The 17,772-nt window shown below is 36.0% G+C and overlaps 1 protein-coding gene across 1 annotated transcript in view; it reads right to left on the bottom strand.

The window, feature by feature from the left end:
• Positions 1-14,558: 14,558 nt before the first annotated feature.
• Positions 14,559-17,772, bottom strand: part of LOC143256118 (uncharacterized) — a 60,397-nt gene continuing 57,183 nt past the window's right edge. Inside the window, exons 4-7 of the mRNA XM_076512866.1 lie at positions 16,855-16,920; positions 16,610-16,663; positions 15,422-15,497; positions 14,559-14,788 (exon numbers count right to left, since the gene is read on the bottom strand). Coding sequence (XP_076368981.1) covers positions 14,704-14,788; positions 15,422-15,497; positions 16,610-16,663; positions 16,855-16,920 — 281 coding nt within the window. The 3' untranslated portion in view covers positions 14,559-14,703. The remainder of the gene's footprint in view (positions 14,789-15,421; positions 15,498-16,609; positions 16,664-16,854; positions 16,921-17,772) is intronic.

The following is a 17,772-nucleotide window of genomic DNA, read 5'->3' as shown; positions in this document are numbered from 1 at the left end:
AACTTGATACTTATGTTAAATAGCACTAAAACATAAATATATTAGTATCAATTATTTCAAATAATGGAGTCAGGCACAAGAATCAGAAGTTTATTTAAATTAGGTGTTTTGAAGTAACTCAAAATTAATTCCCTCATCGTGAACCTTCGAAAAAATATCCAGTTCCAAATGAGATGGAAGATTTACTATTCTTTGTAAGTTTGTAAAACTTTTCTATATAAGTCATCATTTGTAATAACCGTTATTGTAAATTGTATTATTGTCTGAATATTAAAATATATGTGTTTTGGGAAAGAAAATTGTGTGTATCAATCTTGTTAGCAAATACCAAAAATTGGATACGTATCGACATTTATTTAACGTCTAAATATAAATTATAAATTAATTCAGGTTTAGGACTATTTGAAATTGTAACACCACACATTTTCAATGATCATAACGAAACGTAAGCGAGGAAAGCAATTGATAAAAATGAAATGGGACACTGATGTTATAGACCCCAAGAAATGATTTGCCACATGTATAAACTGAAACCAACCCAAATTTCTTTGAGGTGTAATTTGATTGTTGTTAAGGTCAAAACTACACAATAGACTATCTGTATTATGCCAATCACAGGTATCGAAACAAAATGTTAACGTTATAAGCCTGCAAACTTACCGGTGGAAAACTGGCGTTATTTCTGAGATCAAAAGCCAACAAAATCTCATAACTTTAGAAATATACACAAATATGTTGTTTCTAAAGGAAAATTATAAACTTATGAGGTTAGTAACGTTGGTTATATCCACAGATAATATAACTATTATTGTTATTATTTGTTTGATTTTTTACATTTTGTTAGGTCCAGTATATTTCATAGAATAGAACTTATGAGCTCATTTATAGAGATTTCAAAGCATCAGAATTTTTGTTTTAGGTTCAGTATTTAGTTACCGAATATCATGTAGGTCAGGTTATAAAGCTAACCAAAATTTCAAGTTCATCATGTTGCTCCACTGATAACGTGAAGTTCGCCAAATGTGTTCGCTCTTTCTGCTATGGGGACGTTATAAACCTCAATCAATCCCACTATTTTCTGGTAAAAGAGTATCTCAAGAGTTGGTGGCGGGTGGTAATGATTAGCTACCTTTCTTCTAGTCTTACATTGCTAAATTAAAGAGGGCTAGCGCAGATAGCCCTCGTGTACCTTTGCGCACAAATTTAGACCTTGTACTCAGTAACTTTATTACATCATTGAACAGAATATATAAATATATATATGTTTTAAAAAATAACTTTAATGATAGTCCAGTGGCACAGCGATATGTCTGTAGACTTACAACGATAAAATCTATATTTCGATACCCGTAGTGATCAGATCATCTGTAGATTTGTGCTTAACTTCAAACATATAGCGTGTTTATGGAGCGCTAACATAGGCTGTTTTTCATACTATTTCACAATCATGCTAGAATGGCTTTCAATTTAATGATTCTGAAAACACATTCATTGTCAAGCTAGCGTTCACGTTTTTGTGAAATTGTAATCGTTAATTCATCAGAACGCACCCGTTCGTCGGGCTGCGACGATTACAGACTTTTGTAACCGGTTAATCGTACTATATTGCCCAGCTTTCAAAAGTTCGCTCCTGTCTTGGAAAAAGAACGATTTTTTTGACACCAACAGAAGAGGAGAGACCCAGATGATCACCCCACCGGAAGTTTGCTGTGTGTTATGCGAAATTGCGAACTGCAGATCCATGAACTTTTTTTGCTGGACTGTCCTCAGTGTCCTGACCAGGTGGCAGACTACCGGCAGGTGGTCATTGAAAGCTGTTATTCATGTTCGAAATGATAACACAAGAACTATTAAAAAAACACAACATATTTTATTAAAAAAACACGATATTCATTATTGCACAATTATATCAACCAAATGAACCAATATGAATTCTTTACAGAAAACTAATGTAGACCTTGTACGGAAGCAATTTTGCTTTTACTTGTTTGTTTTGTTTTTGAATTTCGCACAAAGCTACTCGGGGGCTATCTATGCTTGCCGTCCCTAATTTACCAGTGTAAGACTAGAGGGAAGGCAGCTAGTCATCACCACCCACCGCCAACTCTTGGGCTACTCTTTTGCCAACGAATAGTGGGATTGACGGTCACATTATAACGCCCCCACGGCTGAAAGGGCGAGCATGTTTGGCGCGACCGGGATGCGAACCCGCGACACTCAGATTACGAGTCGCACGCCTTAACACGCTTGGCCATGCCGGGCCTTTACTTTTACACCAGAAAATTCAATATTAATATTCTGAATTACCAATATGACTGGCTATTGCAAACCAAGCATACACAAACAAGTCCTATGAATATTAATTGAAAACGTTCCTGAAAAAAATAAAACAATAAAACAGCAACAGTCGTCTGGCATAAACTCATCAATTGCCATGAACATTTAGAACAAAAAAAAATAATTATGCTCATCACTGGAACTTAAATTATTGTCATGAGAGCTCCGGGTTGTTTTCAGATTGTCAGCTTCCACGGTAGCAGATCCACCAAGGGCGGCAGCCAGAGGCCGAGCTGGTCTTTCTGGAAAAGTGAAGTTCTTGTGCAGAAAAGTTATTTTATCCAGATTTTCTGGGTCCAGACTGCATCTGAGTTTTGACATTGTTAGTCCTGAAGCAGAGAATGTCCTCTCGGATGAAATTTCAGTCGCCGGGACACACAAAATCTTCTCAGCTAATGCAGCTAACCTCGGATATTTGTTCTCTTGAAACCACCGCCAGCCTAGTGGATCAGAGGTGGAGATCGGCTCAGATAGACATGCTTCCAATTCGAGCTCAATGGATGCATAGGGGCGATTGGATGGTGATTAGGCTATATCATTTTGAATACAGTCAAACAAGCTCTCTGTCGTGTGCGGCTCCACTGGTTCTTGTGTGAGCGAAATGTTTGGGCTTTCCTGTTCGTGGGTGGCGTCTTGCTCAGATATGCTGTCACGGAGTAGTTGTTCCTTCAGATAATCCTCTACCCTCTCTCTCAGGGCATAGGGAAGGAAACTCAGCCGTTTGTAGCGAGGGTCCAATATTGCAGCGAGGGACCACAATCCTGGTTCAGTGGTCGGAACCCCGGAGTTCTCTACCTGAAATCGAGTCATCATTCCCTGCACGATTCTTGCTTTCAGCGTTGTCAACACATCTACATTCCTGCCATCCATTTTTTGAAGTCCCTGAGAACCCTAACCTTCATGTAACCTGGTCAGTATATGCTTGAGTACAGTGAAAATGCTGCTCGATGTGGGAATTTTCTCCTTTGTCAGTAGCTCGGTCGCCGGCGCAAGAGGCTTGAGGACCTCTACTGCTCCTTCCATCACACTCCACATGGCATCGTCAAACACCAAGCTGGCACGTTCTTTCGCTTTTGTTATGCTTTCATCGTAGAGCACTGCCACGAGAGACACACGGAGGTGAAGAAGTCGCGTTAACATCTGATATGTGGAATTCCACCTTGTGGCAACTTCTTGTATGAGCATACGAGGTTCAACGCCGATTTTTTTTGTTTGGTGGTCATGCAAGGCTTGGGTAGCTACAGTGGACCGGTCGAAGTGGCTCACACAACGTCTGGCTGGAGCAAGAACTTTGGCGATGTTGGGTTCCTTAAGAGCATCAGTGATAGCCAGCTGTAAGCTATGTGAGAAACAAAACATATGTTCTAATTTGGACTCCTTCGCAGCGACTTTCATGTTGGACGCATTGTCCGTGACTAGGGCAGAGATAGCATCAAGCCCAAACTCCGCAGCAATATCTGTGACATGTTGTGCTATGTTCACCCCTGTATGGCGGTCATCTATTGCCCGAGTAGCAACAACTTTGGTCTTGAGTTCCCACTCCGCAGTCAAAAAATGGCAAGTAAGCGTAATGAACGGCTTCATCTTCAAGTTGGTCTACAGGTCAGTTGTTATAGCAACTGTTTTCCCTGACATTTCTTCCACAACTTCTGCTTTGCACTCTTGATATGCTGAGGCTAAGTAGCTATTTACTGTCGGCATACGGATGTATGCCAGCCTTTTAAAGACGTTTGTCGTTTTCCAGCCACAGGCCCATCTTTTTCACTCAAATCTAAATCTGTCAAGTCAAAATGATCCCAGATAATAGATCTCCGACCACTTTCTAAGCTAGATGACATCGTGCGTTCATTAGCCGTTCAAGTAATCAGATATCAAAAGAGGAATTTGCGCGTGACGGCCGCACCAAACGTTAACAAAAACTCTAAAGGTCAACAACAACAACAACGAAAATTCAACCAAACAAAAAGGCAAGCAGTTCGTAAAATCACGATAGGCAAACATACCGATGTCAAGGTCAAATAATGGAATATTTACATGTCGACAATCGTATTGTTTTCCCTCGTTTATTTTTCTCGGAAAAAAATCTTAGATTAATCGGTTAGGAAATCCGTAACCGGTTAAGAGCAGTAACCGAACCGTAACCGGTTAATCGTGTAATCGTCACAGCCCTACCTTTCAGCCGTGGAGGCGTTATAATGCGACGGTCAATTCCACTATTCGTTGGTAAAAAAGTAGCCCAAGAGTTGGCTGTGGGTGGTGATGACCAGCTGCCTTCCCTCTAGTCTTACACTGCTAAATCAGGGACGACTGGCGCAGATAGCCCTCGAGTAGCTTTGTGCGAAATTCAAAAACAAACAAACAAGCATGAGTATTTTTAGTTATTAATAAGTTCATTTAAACAACTTCGACCTACTTTTATGCGGATGAACACACTGTCACCTACAAATGATTGTTTAGTGTGTGCTTTTCTTATAGCAAAATTACATCAGGCTATTTGCTGAGCTCACCGAGGGGAAACAAACCGCTGATTTTAACCTTGTAAATGCACAGACTTACCGCTGTACTAGCGGTGGTGCTCCATTATAGTATGAAAATTGATAGTTACAGTAGATGGAAGCCCGGCATGGCAAGTGTGCTGAGGCGTTCGACTCGTAATCCGAGGATCGGGGGTTCGAATCCCGGTCGCACCAAACATGCTCGCCCTCCCAGCCGTGGGGCGTTATAATGTTACGGTCAATCCCATTATTCGTTGGTAAAAGAGTAGCCCAAGAGTTGGCAGTGGATGGTGATGACTAGCTATTTTCCCTCTAGTCTTACACTGCTAAATTACGGACGGCTAGCACAGATAGCCCTCGAGTAGATTTGTGCGAAATCCAAAACAAACAAACAATACAGTGGATGGTGGTTCAGAGTTATATTAGTTATTTTGAATAACTGGTTGGGTCCCTTCACTCTGGTATTACTTGTCTGCTAGGCTACAAATTAGTTCCTTACCTTCATATTTGGGGCTGGAATGCCAATTTCAGGAGGTAAGTTTATCCTACTTACCCAATATGGTGATATGTTATTATTTTGATTTCTTCTTCTTTACTTTGGAGAGCAGTGACTTTCCCACAATTGTTTGCTGGTAGTAAAGGGTGATATAGATGTGGGATACCCACATCTCGCTCTCCTAATTTCAACTGATTTTGATTATTTTATTGCTCTTGAATTTCTTCATGTGAGACTGGAGAGTGGAGGTTAAAACTGACGCTCAGTGTTTCCAACCACCATGTAGGTTCTACGTCATCAGTCACCTTCAAAATCTAGAGTACAGTTTATACAGTGGAGCCCCTCACTAACGACCCCTTACTAACGACTTCCCCTGTCATACGACCGGAAAATTTTTGACGGTACCCTGTTTGCATTAAATTGACCCCTCGTGGACGACTTCCCCTCAAACGCGACTAACGACCTACCAAATTGAACAATTTTGATTATTTTACCTCTCACTAACGACTAAGTGACATTATTATGTGGCATATTCTGTGAAGTTACATAGCGGTCTGCCTTCTCATTTATGGCATATTACAAAGGAGTTTAATTATTCCGTAGTTAAACAGTATTACGTAATCTACTTCAACAATAAATCTATTTCCAGTGCGTCGAATCGAAAAGAAGATTAATTTTCATTGGTAAATTAATCTTATTCTCAATGCGCTCAGTGCGCTTATTCTATAGTACATAATGAATTAGGAACACTAAATCGGATTATTTAACAGACAGGATTAGTGTGCATAATATGAAGATTCCTCATAACACAGACTCATGTTTCACCAGAATGTCGAAGAGAAAGTTGCTTAACCTAGAAGAGAGAGTTTCCGTCATTAAACGACACGACAAAGGGGAAACTGCAATAAAAATCGCCACGGATCTTGGAGTTGGTAAAACCCAAATTCAGACAATCATTAAAGAGAAAGAAACAATTTTGAAAAAGTGGGAAACAGGCGAAAATCCAGAAAAAAAGCAGAACAAGAGAAGATGCCTATACGACGAGTTGGATGAGAAGGTGTGGCAGTGGTTTGTGAATACAAGATCCAGGAATCTACCGGGAAACTAATTCAAGAAAAAGCATTAACATTGGCGTCTCAGCTTGGCAATGAAGGCTTCTCTGCTAGCAATGGATGGTTAGATAGATTCGTAAAAAGGCATAATATCAAAGCAGCTATTCACTGTGGTGAAAGTGCTGAAGTTTCTCAAGAAGCAGTTGAAGATTGGACTAATCGTCTCCCATCCATCTGTGAAGGCTATTCCCCTAATGACATATTTAACGCTGATGAGACTGGGATACAATACAGATCACTTCCAACGAAATCAATGGTCAAGAAGGGAGAAACGACATCCGGTGTAAAAGTTTCGAAAGAAAGAGTTACAGTAATGCTTTGCTGTAGCATGTCGGGAGAGAAAGTTCGGCCATTTGTTATTGGTCATAGTGCTAAGCCGCGTTGCTTTCGTAATTCTGATATGAATTCATTGGGTGTAGATTATTATCACAACCGAAAAGCCTGGATGACAATTCCCATATTTACCGAATGGGCAAAAAAATTTAACAACAAAATGAAACTTCAGAAACGCAATGTTCTGCTTTTTATCGACAACTGCACTGCTCATGTTGCAATCCCTCTATCTAATGTAAAAATCGTTTTACTTCCTCCTAATGCAACTTCTAAGCTACAGCCTTGTGACGCCGGAGTTATACAGACCGTCAAACTGCTGTATCGCAAAACATTCTTGAGACAACTTTTGTTTCACATGGATAACGACCAGACGGCTACAGGTCCCGAGTTGTGCAAAAATCACTCTTCTGAACGCAATTGTGTGGTTACGCGTCGCTTGGCTTCGAGCTAAGACTTCCACAATTCAAAAGTGTTTCTTGAAATGCGGCTTTAACTTCTGTTGAGGCGAAGTGTCAAACGAAAGTGAAGACAATGTTTCAGAAAACCAATCTGACCCCGACTTTAGGCCTGTCTTGAATGTTGTAACTCTTGGCGAATATGTCAACTTCGACAACGAACTCCAGTTTGTGATGATTCAGTTTCTGACAATATTATCGCGTGTCCTGAAGAAATCGAGAGTGATGATGGTGAAGAATGTGACGACACAACTGTAGAGTCTTTCGAGCCAATTGACTGTGCCACTGCAATGTCATATGCAGAAAAACTTCTTACAGTTTGGTCTCAAACACGGCAAAATGGACATTGTAGATTGCATGGTAGCAGTGAGCAAAGACATTGAAACTGTACAATTTTCGAAGAAAAAACAAACAAAAATTAGTGATTTCTTTAAGAAAATGTAGTTTCTTATCGTATTTTAAGTCTGTATTTGATCATTTTTGTGCGTGTGTAGCATTTCTTCTACAGTGATTTCTTTATAAAAATGTATTTTATCATCGCATTTTAAGTCTGCATAAGCATTAGTGATTTAAGAAAATGTCTTTTATGATCGTATTTTAAGTCTGCATGAACATTAGTGATTTCTTTAGTTTACAAACGTATATACAGTCAGTATTTGAACACTTTGCCTATTATAAAAACGTACATAATTTAAATCTCGGTAACGAATTGGGTATCCACCCCTCACTAACGACTCCCCCTCATTAACGACCTTTTTGTCGAGGTATTTTTGAAGTCGTTAGTGAGGGGCTCCACTGTATATCACATTATAGCCTGTATCCTGGGGATCCTTTTAATTGGTGCAGCGTCTTTGATTTTTGTTCGGATTTATTTTTGTGTTTATTACAAATATATGTTATACAATATATTAATTACAGAAATGTAAACTAATTTGTTATCGATAAGTGCTATACCTATGAAACGTTATAAATGCAAAACTATGCCATGCAAATTAAATGTAGAACTGTTTGTTTATTTTTGTTTAAAGTTAGCTACACAAATACACAATGGGCTATCTGTGGCTGCCCATCACGCTTACCTAAACTTATTTTCTGGCATTATAAGTCCACAGAAATATAGAAGTGAAAGCCATTGAGTCATTGTTTAAGTAACACATATTAACACATACCTGCATAAAATATAGTGGAGTTTTCATAAGTAAAAAAAAATAACGTATCTAAAAATGTAAAATATGCCATATATCTGAAGTCTTATTTTACAATGGAGTAAAACTACATTTACTAAAATCATAGTGTGTTGTTGTTTTCAATCATAAGATACTTTTAAAGTGACTCTAAAAGCGAAAACTATAAATCTAGTGTTATAATATGAAAAGATCAATGTTGACACTTCGTCTTGTGGTGATGGCATCACTTCTAGCAGCTCGCCCTCTGACATTAGTGACATGATCATATTATGCTGCCTGATAACATCTTCGTTTTTGGAAAAACATGGGTTTTCATATTAAGTATTTGAAAAAAAAATTGATATTAAATTTGGTTATTACTCCAAGTTGTATATTAATTAATTTAATTTTGCATATCACATGCATATCCATCACCTAATTAATTTATTAATATTTAATTAAATAAAGTATTACTCAGATATTAATTGAGAATTTGCACTTCACCATATATTAATCACATTATTAATTAATCTTTAATCAATAAATCTCCCCCAGTAACACCTCAACCACCCTCCCTCCTGGTATTGTCCTTTGGCAGATTGTACATGGCCGGCAAGATCTGCTCACATGATTCCTGAGCAATGGACATAACTAGTGGATCTATCTGCTATCTTCTTTGCTCTTAGGTGTCCTTGCACAGTCAACTCGTAAATTTGTTCCATCAGTTGAGTCCTGTATTCTGTTGTTATGATTTTCTACACTTTCCCAGTATAATTTCTCTGATTGATTTGGTACAGCAATTCCTTCTAATACTCTGCTCTATAAGTGCTTTACCCCTTTGTCTTCTGCTCGATTTTTCCCCATATATTGTCACAAAGATGGTGCAGTGAAAAGTGTTTCTTTTACGCTTCCTTCAATTCCTGCAAACCTACATTCGTGATATCATCTTTTGACCTTAGTAAGATCTTCGTGTTTTTTTTAGCTCTTATTTTCTTGAGTTCTGTTTGTGACTTGCCTATACTTCTTCGTTTATATATTTATATGTTTTTCATACATATAGTCTTTGGTAGGTCTGATATAGCACTCCCTTTTGTTTCTCTATTCTGTTGGTACCATCTCGTTTGTCTTCTGTTAAATTTTCTCCCAGGTATTGTCCCAACGTTTCTGCAATGGAGGAACTTTCTTTTATGAATTCTTTCAGTTCCTACAAACCTACATTCGGGATGTCATTTTTTTCACACTTGTAAGGTTTTGATGTCTTGCTTGCTCTTCTTTACTTGACCACTAGTGGTGACCACCAATGGTTCATCAATCTTCTTTCGGTCTGGTATCTGAGTTTCTACTAGCTAGTATGTTTTAAACAATTTGGTCAAATATGGATGTTTTATACTGTTGTCTCCAGGTCTCCCACATAATATAATGCATTTATCTTTATTTTCTTATGGGACACTTTCTCATTGTCCCATCAATAAGTACACACACACACTCACATGTGCAGTTTGCCTCTCATTTGGTCATAATATAGCAGACTGGTTCTCACTACTGCAAACAATTTCTTGTAGGCAATTCACTCTTTTGTCCCCAACATATTCTTCACTCGCTGGCATGTTGTGATTTGCTGGTACTTCTGAATATCTGTAACACGCTCCAATCACTATTGGCACTGTTGATCCATTTGTTAACTTTAGTTGATTGTTAGTCGTGTACTGATTAACCATGGAAATGGAACTTCCTTCTCATAATAAATCTGGCACCTTTTATTGATTCTCTTTTTTTTTGGCAGCAGCTTCTATGCTGACAGTCAAACTTTCTAGTTTGTTAACAACACCATCTATAGAAGTTGCTATAGCAAGTTTATACTGAGATTTCTGCTGTTGCTTGTTAGTAATGGACTTCCATTCCTTCGCAACGTTACATATTTTATAAATAATATTTCTTTACCCATTTGTCTGTTAACCCCATGTAACCTTTGGTGGACTCCTGTTTCTAGTCAACTACCAGTTTTTGTTTTAAATAATAATATCTTCAAAATAAGACAAACGTATGTACAAAAATTATTTACACCATGAAATATCACAGTTGTATCCAAAACTCTAAATAATTAATCTTTATTTTCAAATATCCACTTGGGCTGATTCAATTACTTAAGACTATAATTGACAATATAAACTATTTTTCACACAGTACTTACTTTTACTCACAGTACTATTAGTAAATTATTTACTCAGTAAGTACCCCATGGGTTACAAGAGTTGTATCATAACTTTAAAAATTGTCTACTTCTCATCAAAATCCACAGAGAATGGTTCAATTAATATAGATCCCCCTTTTACAATACAAATTATTATATTTATTAAACTTTGAAACTAACTTTATCATATCGCCAGATATGGTTAATTATTCTCACACCAGCTAACTTCACGTTTTTTCTCATTGACTAATTTTCTGAGAAAATTCGTAATCCGAGGGTCGCGGGTTCGCATCCCCGTCGCGCCAAATATTCTCGCCCTTTCAGCCGTGGGGGCGATATAATATGACGATCAATCCCACTATTCATTGGTAAAAGAGTAGCCCAAGAGTTGGCGGTGGTTGGTGATGACTAGCTGCCTTCCCTCTCGTCTTACACTACTAAATTAGGGACGGCTAGCACAAAGCTACTCGAGGGCTATCAACGTGGTAAGTTTGTTTGTATAACGTGGTAAGTTTGTTTGTTTGCCACGTCATACAACTGAACTTAATTAATCACTATTATTTTTTTAAATCATTAAATATTAACTCACCAAATAAATTGAATAATAACTCTTAAACTAAACAGTTTTGTATATCCAAAAAATATTAATTACTAATTTGAAATCATTCTTTCCCCAACTTGTGTGTCTACAGTGAAGTTATAATTTATAAAGCTTCTGTAATAAATAATCATTTTCTTTGAAACAAACATGGATTTTTAAAGCGATAAAACAGGCAATTTTTAAATACTCTATAACTTTTTATTTTCTATTTACATACATTTTATTTTAATTTTTTTATCGATGTGAAGTTTGTGAAAGTCCGGGACAAGAAAACATAAATCGAGAGTCATTGTCTCTTATTAGTGAAGAAAATCGTCCGATCATAGAAGTTATTCTGTTGTTGTCTTGCATCTGGCTTTCTAATTCGGTTAAACACTAGTCAAAAAATTCTTGTGGATCTAACAATGTTTCAGGAGCTTACGTTTCTCAATTTGTCTGTCGACTCTAGTCCTCAGAACCCTCTGACTCTGATGATTTCCTTTCGTTAAACAAATCTCGCAGTTCTTTGAAGTAAAGAGGTCTCATTGATTTGTATTTCGTAAATTTGTTGTGACGTCTACAAGGTGAAGGTACCTTCTTCCTTTCAGTTAACGGAGTTTCTGATATATATGAGATAATTGGTTTATATTTATGAGGCTGTGTTGTTATAAAATATTTGGCATGTGATCCTTCAAGACTTGTGATAATGTTTGTTATTTCACTTGAGGCATTGCTATTTTGGATGTCCTTCCTAGTGGTGAAAACATTCGCCTTTGTTTCTTTCTAAAATTAACAAGAATCAGGATAGGTTGATGTTAGTTATCATTATATAGAAATTACCTCTTGAAAATTAATACAATGAAACTACCGATAACTTGGCTATATAAATTTAGTGGACATCAATTCAAATACGTTTTCGAACAACACTTTTATTGAAATATCCAAATTCTGAGCAAACTAATTGACTCTATAAATTGATTTCTAATAAGTAAAAAGGGAAGGGAATGTTTATCTTGTGCATGTCGAAATATTTACAACTTTACTTCTGGGAAAAACTCTGTAGGAAGTACGATATGTCTCCAGTACTAAACAGAACAAACTGTAAACAATTACTAACAAGCGTTATTAGAAATTTGAGAATTTCAAAAATAATCAAACTAAAAAAGAAATTGAAATAAAAAAACGTTGGTACCAACAACTATACTTTTAAGAATGATAAATTGCGTGATGTATATTTTAATTTAGTTGCTGCAATTATCGAGAATTTTACTCTACGTTGTTTTTGTTGTTGTTTTTTATCAGAAAACTTCAAAACGGACAATCTGTGTCTGCTCACCAAGAGCATTAATACCAGACTTTTAGAGATATTAGTGTTCGGTCCTATTACTGGGCTCCACCAGATGTCCTTAATCTATGGATGCCTTTGTATTTAAAATTCGAATATTTTAATATTTGTTTGGAAACAGTTTAACATCGAGATGGCGCTGCGAAATTCATCAATATCGATATGAACTAAAGCGCAAAAAGAATACAAACACGACAATAATAATGCTTCATAAAAAGTAAAATAAAATACATTTTTAACTCTATGTGGTGCGTAAATGAGTCTAGTGTTTTTAATTAGAAAGTTTCTAGCTAGCATAAATGTAAACTTGTTAGAGAATTTCTATTGTTTAAAATTTTGGCATGACGAAAGGGGTGTTTGAACATCAGATAAGATACATCAAAGTTCTACAGTTATCCAAGCAAAGAAAATTTGGCTAATGCCGGTTTGTTAAACAGCAAAAGAAAATAAGCAAATATAAATGTCCCGGCATGGCCAGGTGGTTAAGGCGCTCGGCTCGTAATTCGAAGGTCGTGGGTTCGAATCCTCGTCACACCGAACATGCTCGCCCTTTCAGCCGTGGGAGCATTATAATGTGACGGTCAATCCCACTATTCGTTGGCAAAAGAATAGCTCAAGAGTTGGCGGTGGGTGGTGATGACTAGCAGCTGCCTTCCCTCTAGTCTTACACAACTAAATTAGCAGTTGTAGTATATGAAGGATGGAAGTCCTCACATTATACATCATACGTATATATGTCTCTCTACTACTAAATGGAATGAGTACAACCCAACTTTACGAGGTAATGACTCATAAACAGAGTCATGCAGTACAAATCTATAGAATAAACATTTATTAAAGGTTTGGAGACGGCTTGAATGGTAATGAAGAATATAATGGTATTATATATAATGAATATAATAGTATATAATGGTATTATATACTAGCGCAAGTGCTAGTCCCTTGGACGGAATTTACGTAACTTCATAATTAATGAAAAGTTATCTAACGACATGAATAATTGTCTCCCTTATATGTGACCAGATCAATGAAAACCATGAGATAAAATACTGATAAAACGCCTTCCTTTCCCCGTAGCGGGCTTAGAACCATAATTTGAAACAGCTTCTATCCAAGTGGAACCGTTTTAAAATGGTCATATTAGAAGCATCTTTCATATATCTTCCCAAATGTTAATACAGTAGAAAATATGTAATTTTACAGTTTTGTTGTTCATACATTTCACTTTATACTTTGAGTACACAGATTAACAAGAATATCAGGTTATACTTTTGTTGCTAAGCGACATGGCATAAAGTTGTTGTTGTATACCTATACCAAGTTAAGATTCATCCGTAACTGTGTCAATAACTGTGAAAACACATGACTCATAAACAGAGTCAATAGAGTACAACAATTTCCAAAATGTTTTGAGATGGCTGCAATGATAAAGAAGAAACCTGTATTATATGTATATATCTACACACAACGTCTCTAGAAGCTGTTATCAAGTATCCATTTAAACCGACTGCAATTTCCTTCTAAAAATCGATACCATTAAATTTAAACGTTTCTTATAAGGTGGAAGATTGGAGTGTAAAGTTTATAGCCTTAATACATTATATTTATAACGGTGTCTAAACTTCACGCAGAACACCAGCATAAAATGTATAGAAAGTAAGTAAATATATGTGACTGAAGGTATATTACATTCTTGTTATGTTCGTCTATTTGTGCTCTACCCACCACGACTATCGATAGCCGGTTTCTAGCGTTGTAAGTCCCAGACACTCGGTATGAAATAGTGAAATGTGATGACATTTCCCGTTATCACAATACTTACTTCAGGAAGATGAAAATTCTGAACGTTTTTGGCCCTCTTCTCTTTTACACTTTTACATTTTCTCTTCTCGTTTGTATTAACAGACTGATCTTCATCTTTTTGTGGTACAAGTGAATATTTAATTTTTTTTCTATCATCTTTATTTGTATGGTCTTCTGTGTTAGCTGATTTTACTCTTTTACATCTACAACAATTGCACTTCCAAATAATGACACTACAAAAGAAAAGCGCTAATAAATAACATGGATGATTTAATTTGACTCTTATTTGTACATCAGTGTTATGTCAATTAAAAATGGAATATAATTATAATCTAGAAATAATAATATTTAACAACGACAGCCACAGGGACGTTCTCTCCCAGTGGAACGTTAGTAAGTATATGAACATATAACACTAAAATAGGCGGGTTCAGTTCCCCACGGTGGACATGGCAAGTTGACCCCTGCTGCATCTCTTTAAAATAAAGATAACAAATGTAAACAGGAATAAAATGTTATAGCTCAAGAGGGATAATTGAATAATTATTATACTCGCTGATAAATTTCAATTTTAAGACCATATTGAAATAAACTGAAAATCATTAATTAGTTAAAGAACTTTTTTGAATGAAAATGCCTTTTATATTTATCTCAAGTACTCGAATTGTAATAATTTAGGTTACCCATATTTTACACGTTTCAATTTCAAGTATTTCTACTGACACGCACAGTACCTTATTGTATTTACATATAAAAAACAGGTTGAACAATAACATACTTACAAGGAATGTTTTTCATCAGAAGAACTTGTAATATTGTAAAAAGTGATCCACAATTTAAGCTTTAAGTGAATCTCCACACTTAAAATACACTTTATTGTAAACTAATGATGCTAATTTCCCCTTATATATTTCTTATTAATGCAAGCGTTTGTAACCTTTTGAATATTTATCATTCTAATTAAAATAAAGTAACTAATATATTTTTTATTTCTCAGCCCCTTTAAATTCATTATTAAGTATATACACACATGGTTCAACTATTAATAACTTAGAAATTATATTAAGATCTATTCAACAAAACATAAAAAATACTGTTTTGTTCTTACCTTAGAAAAATTAACAAAAGTGGTATTCCTACTGCAGCAGTTACCAATGGAATCGTATGTTCTGACATGGATGGTGCTGAAATGGAAAAATACAAGTTAAAAGAAAGTTAGTTAGTCAAGTGCAATTTGTTTTTGTTATATGATAGTATTGGAGAAGGCTACGTTTCATTTGGTATACTTACAGTGAAAATAACAAGATAACCACAGCGTTCTGAGTTATTTATTTATTCTATTTTATTCTATTTATTTATTGAAACACGTATAAGTTTAATGCACATGGATAAAACAGTACAGGTAAAGAAGTGTAAAGTATCACTTTAGATTTACTTTTTTCCTTGATAATCCAAGTAAAGATATTTACTTATCATATCTTATGACAATCAAATACACTGACTGTGTTTTTATATCAAATCAGGATGATCATTTGATGCGTCACGTGACTGACCACCATTACAGCAGTTATATATATTTGTAACAAGACAAAAGGCAAAAGTAACAAGTTCTCAGACTTCCAAGGATGTATGATTGTCGACACTGACTTACTAGCAATTTGTAAACTGAATACTGTTTATATGTTTCACTATTCAAAGAAATCTGTAATTAGTGTCTAAATGAACTACAAACGAAAGAGAATATATTGGAAAACTATTGGTAACAATTCAAAGGGAAAGTACATGGACGGTCTTTTTTATTGTAAACTAATGTAAAACTCTGTTCGAGTCAACCAGTTTTTATAAAATAGTCAAGGTTTAAATAATACAACAATACTAGGAGGAGGAAAATACTTATGGCATACAATTACTGGTCCAAAACTTACTTCAGACAACAGAAAAGCTCAAACTGTGAACAGTGAATTAGTGGGAATGATAGACGTGGTTTGGTGAATCGTGTTTTACCTGAGTTGCTATGAGTGGTGAAATGGTAAGATATTTATTATTTAGAATAGAAAATAATGTCCACAATGTACTGGAATATTATAAGAGATCGGGTCTTCACACATTACTACATTTTTTACCTTCATGAATAAGGGATTGAAGAAATTTAATGGGAAGAAAGAACAACACTCGTCAACACAAACATCGTCACAGTAATATTTTTCCATCACGACATTTTGTCAACAACCTTTCCACACATATTATTTCACGTTAAAGGTACGTTTTACGTAATCTTATATGTAGCATAACTTACTTTTCCTTGGAGAAGGAACGTATGTTTCTTCCTCCGTTCCTGGTTGACTTGGATCTAAGAAAAAAGCTTGAAATGTTTACAATGTTAACTTTGACAATTAAAAATAAAATAATAGATGAAGTATATAATAACTAATTTATTGCTTAGTTTGTTCGAAACAGTTTTTCCTTTTTCGATTTATTTAAAATTAGAATTCACAAATACTGATCACACATATAAACGCTTTGAAGGAAAGCACAACTTACAACACAGGTTATGTCTCAGTGTGAGTCCTTCAGGACATTGGTAGTTTTCATTAGGTTGTACGCATGCTAAAATAAGGTATAAGATGGTTTGTAGTTCAAGTATTGTTGACATAAGAAATAATATTTTGCACTATTTATTTGTAATTTAGCACAACACTACATCATGGGCTATCTATGCTCTGCCCATCACGAATATCGAAACCCGGTTTCTAGCATTGGAAGCACGCAGACAGTTTGCTGGGCCACTAGAGTAATTTTTTGACCTGATATGACACTTTAGGCTCATAACAAATTATTAACTACTTTTCTTCGTGAAAGCTCATACATTGGAAATCCTGTAAGGTATAAACAAAATCTAACAAATATAGCTTATCTTGTTCTTTATCTATTGTATCGTAGGTCACAGGAGGTTTCAACTCAATGTATTTTCATAATTAATAATAAATAAGGATTTACAATGGTAAAGTTAAGGGTTCGATTTCCCCTCGGTTGGTACATTGGATATCCCGTTGTAGCTTTGCTATATGAAAAACGCAAATTTTGGTAATTAAAGGCCCGGAATGGCCAGATGTGTTGAGGCATTCGACGTGTAATCTGAGGGTCGCAGGTTCGAATCCCCATCACACCAAACATGTTCGCCCTTTCAGCCGTGGGGGGCATTATAACGTGACGGTCAATCCCACTATTCGTTGGTAAAAGAGTAGCCCAAAGTTGGCGGTGGGTGGTGATGACTAGCTGCCTTCCCTCTAGTCTTACACCCAGATCAGAATTAAAGATATGCTCAGTAACAGATACAGTTAATCAAATAAGCTCTTCAAACTTTCTTATTTCAAATGATAAGAATGTATCGTTTCATCGCTTGGATGTGAAAAGTGGCTAAACAATGTCTCTGAATACCAGAACTTACTGTGTGTTTGT

The sequence above is a fragment of the Tachypleus tridentatus genome, chromosome 7 (genome assembly GCF_004210375.1).
Source record: "Tachypleus tridentatus isolate NWPU-2018 chromosome 7, ASM421037v1, whole genome shotgun sequence".
Taxonomy (NCBI): Eukaryota; Metazoa; Arthropoda; class Merostomata; order Xiphosura; family Limulidae; genus Tachypleus; species Tachypleus tridentatus.
Note: the sequence above shows the minus strand (reverse complement) of the source record. Positions and strands in the feature narration are given on the sequence as shown.